A 5,956-nucleotide genomic window follows, 5' to 3' on the forward strand; every position below is an offset into this window, starting at 1 on the left:
AGATCCTGGCAGACATAGGAGTCTCTTTCCAAGCCATCTTGAATATTTTTATAGCAAAAGGAAGTTTGTATTTCTTAAAGGGAGTTTGGTTTTATTTCTGTTGATAGGGCAAAAACAGAGTTCTAGCTCTTGGCAACAAATCTTAATCACCAAAGAGGAGGTGTTTTGGATTGAAGCCAGTGGAGAATAAGAGGGCAGAGAGAAGTAGAAACACACAAAGTACCAGTTTTGATTGTTTTTACCAAGGCTCACTTAGAAATATTTGGAATTACGATGTAGGCAAGTTTCAGAAATTTCAGTATTTGCCAGAAACCGAGTATCTTTACGTTGTCTGCTACATCCTGACTTCTCAGGTGCCCAATTCCTGCCTTTTGAGGTCTCAGCTGAAGAAAGCAGGGTCCTTTTCTCCATTCTGGCTCTGTTCCCTAGATCAAGTTCCCCTAACTCATTGAGGTGGTAGCTCTCAAGAGTCTGATTGTGTGCTGCCAGTGGGATGGACATGTGAGTGAGGCACCGTCCCAGTGAAAGCCATGCAGCTCCAAAGAGGGTCTGTGAACCATCAGCACTGGCATCTCCTGGGAGCCAGTTAGGAAATCAGTTCCACGACTCACTCCAGACCTACTGAATCAGAATTTGCATTTGAAAAAGATCTTCAAGCAATATGCCAGCACATTAAAGTTTGGTTGCAAAAAGAAACAAAGGAAGTGAAACTGTATTAACCCTTCCACTGCTAACAAGCAGTATGTGCTGTTTAGTTAGTTCTACTATAGCTCTGTTATCAGTGCTTACTGAACGGAATGTTCCAACCCCAGAATTGGCTACTAACAGCAGGTTTTAAAGATGAGATTCACTCCGTTCAAGGCGCCTTTAAACCAACCACTTGGAATTGGAGCCGGCCCTGTTGGAGATTTAGTCTCATTCATGGAATACACAGCTGCCCACCTGTGATTTCAGGCAGCACTGTTACAAGAGGAAAAGGTTTCTAGTCTCACCTCATGTAGAAACTGGTGCTTCTAGTTTTTTCAACAATAGACTTGGCTTTACATAGAAAACAGCATGAACCTCAAAATAAAGCAATCAGGGATTGAAGTGGGGCCCACTGGCTACTTTTAGTAATCTTATGCTAAGAGGTGCAAAGATCTGAGTGCTAGACTTCAGAAACAGTGCGTAGGCACCTAGGAAATTGTTAGTAATGAATGCTTAAACTCCCAAAGGTTGTACCAGATACAAAAAAGCTTTTGTGAGTATAATGAAACTCTTGCTTTCAAATATTATTTATAAATAAGAGATAGATACAGATGGACGTTAGCCTAAAGTGATTGTACCAAATATTTAATATACAGTACTTTAGGTCCAGGGTGAGGTAGCAGAGAAATAGAACAATATAGCGTTAGTCCCTTCATTCTCCTTCTGGCTTCTAGAAGAGAAACTCTGGAGTGACCTCAACTTTTAAACCAAAAAGAAGTGATAAAAAAAGGTAAATCCTATTTATACATGAAGAAATGTAAATACAAGTTAATCAGGTTATTTCGTTCCATAAAAGCCACTAAAGCTGCTGGTATTTTCATGGCTCTACATTTATTCTAAGAGCCTCATTGAAATATAGCCAGAAATATACTGGCCTCTTGAGTTTGCATGAAAATGAATTATACAGTGGGGAAAAAAAATAATCGTATTGATGCAGGATTCATTGGCATTTCAGAATGTTGTTGTTTCAAGGTGTTAAATCAATCTTGAGCCTCTATTTGCTGATTTTGACACCCTGTTGTTATTGTTTCGGGTCAACATAATGTAAAGTCTCCTTTTTTATATCTTTCAGCCTAACATATGAAAAGCCTGCTGCTCCATAAGGGGACCCTGATCCCTCTGGGGAGGAACACTAAACTCTATAAAAAGAAAACCAAACCCAACCTGAACTAATCATCCCGTCTCAAGGAGTCGACTTTGGCCACAGGAAAGTAAGATCGCCCTCCAAATCAGTTACTGGAATGTGTCCGGGGGTCCGACTCCGAGCCAGGTTTTTCCAGTGGGAAGGTAACAGTCAGGTTCAAGGTTGGACCCTGGTGTTAAGTCCTTCATCCAGACAGGGCCTGACCATTGCAGGCTGGGGGCGCCGCTTACAGGTCAGAGTCGCAGGGCAGCGCGCTGCCGCAGGGTCTGGTGCTAAGGGAGGACCCGCCGTGGTGGGAGTCAGGAGCCTTCTCTCCGTCCAGCACATCCACCGGGTTGGTGTACGCCTTGGGCGGCGGCCGAGGCATCGGAAAGCCGACCTTGCGCTGGCTGGAGGCGCCGATCTGGGCGGGGCGCGGCCGGTGCTGGCCGTCGCTGTAGTACTTGATGGCTGGCGTGAGCGCCGGCTCGGGCCAGTCCACGTACACGGTGCTGATGCTGCTGCGGCGCAGGTTGTCCGGGGTCTCCTTGCGGCAGCTGTGGCAGCACTCTGCGCACCAGGGCGCGAAGCTGAGCGCCAGCGAGAAGCCGCCAAGCAGCAGTAGGCAGCTGCCCAGGTAGCCCAGCACCAGGCTGTAGCCGACCTGCACGGTGACCGGGCTGGCCTGGACGGGCAGGACGGCGCGATCCGCCAAGAAGTGGTTGTACCAGGAGACTGGGATGAGGCTCAAGAAGCCTGCGGCGAAGAGCAGGACGCCAGAAAGGCCGGCCAGTGCGAAGTGGGGCTCGTCCTGCCAACAGCGCACGCCGAGCGTCGCCAGCAGCAGCCCCACGGCCGTGATGGCCAGCGACGTGATCATGAGTCCCCGCGCCACCCGCACGGGCTCTGCCGTGAAGTAGCCCAAGTCGTCCGGCTGGCCGCACTGGCGCTCGCGGCTGCTCTGCTCGCGGCACATGTCCCACAGGCCCTGGTACAACACAACGTCCACCGGCTGGTCGAGAAAGCCCTTCACCAGCCGCCAGCCGGGCGTCAGCGTGCTTGTCAAGGTGAGCAGCAGCCCGCAGGGCGCGAGCACCATGCCCAGCGTCATCACCACCGGCGTCCGCATCCTGGACGGCGCACCTGCCGCCTCCTCCGCCTCCGCCGCCTTGCACTCTCAGCCTTCGCGCCCCGGGAGAGCGCTTCAGGCTCTGGTCTCCCAGAGAGCGCCTCAGGCTCCGGTCCCCCGAAGTCCGTACGCGCGCCGCCGCCGCCGCTCCCGGGGTCCTGAGCACGGAGTTCTGAGCCCAGTTCTCCTCCGGCCACTCTTTGTCTCCGGCCCGGGGCCGTCCGCGCTCCGCCGCTCGTCCCTAGTTCGCTCCTCGCGTTCTGGCCGCTCCGCCCTCCCTCCCTCCCTCCTGGCCGCCTAATCGAAACCAGCTCGCGGGCGAGTCTCATCGAAACCGCAGCCTGAGGTGCCGGTGACCAGAGACGTCGGTCGCCGCGGTCTAACCCGTCCGGGTGGGAGGGGCGGGAGCGGCGAGCAGGAAGCGGCGCGGCCCCAGGGCTCCGGACCGAGCAAAGGTCGCCCCGCCCCGGCTCCGCGGCGAGGCTCCGCGTGGCCCAGCCGGCCGTGGGCGGGGAAGGAAAGGGGCGGCACCACCTCGACGGCCGCACCCCGCCGCGGCGCCGCGTAGGTCCCTTGCTTCTCAGCGGATGTCGGTTGCTCAAGTTTTTCTTGCACCCCTGACTGCCGGCCCTGCGCTTGTAGCCTGTCCTCCCTCCACCCTCAGCGAGGATCCGATGGCCCCTCGAAGTTTTGCTCTGTTAGCTCGCAGCCACTCGAGGCCTACCGGGAGGAACCTCCGGAGATGCGCTGGGCAGGCGTACCCAGAGGTCGGGAAGCATTTTCCGAAGTGTTGCAATTATGTATTTTGTTTGATTTGTCTAATAAAGACTCTATGCTCCGAATTAACTTTGATGCAAAAGAATCAAAGCGAGTGTATTTCTGGGATGAGGAGTTACCGTGGATTTTAATTTCTTATTTCAGCCTCTTGAAAGATTTTGTTTTCCTAAAAATTATCCTTTAACATTATTTTCCTCATTTTCTGTATTTCTTACAATGTTAGTGTGTGAACATTTATAACTGATTAAAATTAAAATTATTTCTAAAAATCGAAGTTAATTAAGCATTGGTTTGAAATAATTTTAGAGTGGACAATACCAGGGATAGGAATCACTGTTTTTTGAAAATTTTTAAATTAAATTTTAAAAATACACATAACCATCTATAAGTGTACAGTTCATTGAAATTAAGTATATTCATATTGTTTGTTACCATTACCATTACCCATCTGCAGACTTTCACTTTCCCAAACTGAAACTCTACTCATTTATCAGTAACTCCCTGGGTCTACCACCACCCCTCCCACTCCCCAGCCGCTGACAACCCCCATTCTACTTTCTGTCTCTATGAATTTGATCACTTTAGATATCTGCACAAGTGGGAAAATGCAGTACTTATGACTGGCTTATTTCACTTATGTCTCCAGACACACTTACGTTCATAGCGTGTCTCAGAATTCCCTTCCTTTTTAGGGCTGAATAATATTCCACTGTGTATATACTACATTTTGTTTATCCATTCATCCTTTGATGCACACTTCGCTTCCACCATTTGGCTCCTATAAATAATCCTGCTATGAACAAGGGTGCACTAATATCTCTTTTGAGTCCCTGCTTTCAATTCTCCAGAGGTGGAATTGCTGGATCATATGATAACTCTATTTTCAATTTTTTGAAGAACTGCTCTACTATTTTCCATAGCAGCTGCATCATTTTACACTCCCACCAACAGTACACAAGGGTTACAATTTCTCCAACTCCCACCACCTCCTCACACCATAACCCAGGAAAACTGGATTTTTTCCTCATTTTTGCAAAGTGTTGTGCTTCCTTTTGACTCTAGACCTTGGCATATACTGTTTTCTTTTTCTAGAGTCCCGCCTGCCACTTCTCAAGCCCAGCACATCCTTCAGATCTCTGCTTAAATGCCATTTTCATTGCGAGGGTTTCTCAATCCCAAAGATTAAGTTAACTTTTCCTATTGTGTGCTTCCAAATACGCCCTCTTCTATCGTAACACTTGCCACAATTCCTTATTACTTGAGTCAGCTAGTTGTGTAGGGCAGGGATAAATTCTCTGAGGGAGGGATAATGTTCGAGTTGTTCTGCCCCGAAATCCATCTTGGTGCCTGGCCCACAGTAGCCACTCAACAAATCCATTTTATCTCTTTCTGCCCTTTATTCTTTCACATAGTATCCACAGAATTCACCTACAGACGACTGCCTGGCCAAAATAAACTATTAATTCATTTCAATAAACAAGTTGTTTGTTGTTTATATGTTTTTTCAGCAGACAAAACAATGAGATATAGCACAGCGCAATATTTATGACAAAAAAAAAAAAAAAAACAGTAGCCTTGTGAGGGTAACCTTCTACCGTAATAAAAGAGATGACTGCATTAAGTATAGTATCTGATTCTAGACCTGGGCTCTTTGTTCCATGGGCCTCCGAATTCATCATGAGGCTGAGTGAGAAACAAAGCGTGAATCACAGTGTGGCAGGAATGAATTATTGCTGAGATTAGTACCTGTCTGTGTAAGCCGATCCCCAGGCCCTATAATAGCTTTCTTTTCTGAAGAGGGGCCTAAGGCAGGAGTCTGTTTACAGTGCCCCAGGTTTCCCAATAAACAGAGAGCTCCCAGTGACTAATTCTAAAGGGATGAATGCTGGGCCCTCTGTTAGCCTACACAGGCTGGGTCTCAGACGCCGCCTAGTACCACAAAACCCCAGTCTTCTGCAGTGACTTTATCTTGGAGATCACGTTGCAAACTTTGGGGAGCAAAGATAAGTGTGTTGTTATGACATGTCCTCAAAGTCCCTAAACACCATTGTTAGTCTTCCAATGACAAATTCAGTTCAGTAGGTTATAGAATAAAAATTAAACTGTGATCATTCTCTATTTTAAAACAGCATTACAACAGCCTGAATTGAATGAAGACCTTCCACATGTCATTAGCTTTC

At 48.2% G+C, this 5,956-nt stretch overlaps 1 protein-coding gene across 1 annotated transcript; it reads right to left on the reverse strand.

Annotated features, from left to right (window-relative positions):
* Positions 1-1,316: 1,316 nt before the first annotated feature.
* Positions 1,317-3,719, reverse strand: CLDN23 (claudin 23). Its single transcript, XM_006183137.3, has one exon. It carries the CDS (start codon positions 2,997-2,999, stop codon positions 2,118-2,120), a length of 882 nt encoding a protein of 293 aa, XP_006183199.3. The 5' UTR covers positions 3,000-3,719; the 3' UTR covers positions 1,317-2,117.
* Positions 3,720-5,956: the final 2,237 nt, after the last annotated feature.

The sequence above is a fragment of the Camelus ferus genome, chromosome 26 (genome assembly GCF_009834535.1).
Source record: "Camelus ferus isolate YT-003-E chromosome 26, BCGSAC_Cfer_1.0, whole genome shotgun sequence".
NCBI classification, from domain to species: domain Eukaryota; kingdom Metazoa; phylum Chordata; class Mammalia; order Artiodactyla; family Camelidae; genus Camelus; species Camelus ferus.

Bases quoted from the DNA above. Each gene is read 5' to 3' on its own strand.
- CLDN23 (XM_006183137.3), bottom strand. From the start codon at position 2,999: ATGCGGACGCCGGTGGTGATGACGCTGGGCATGGTGCTCGCGCCCTGC.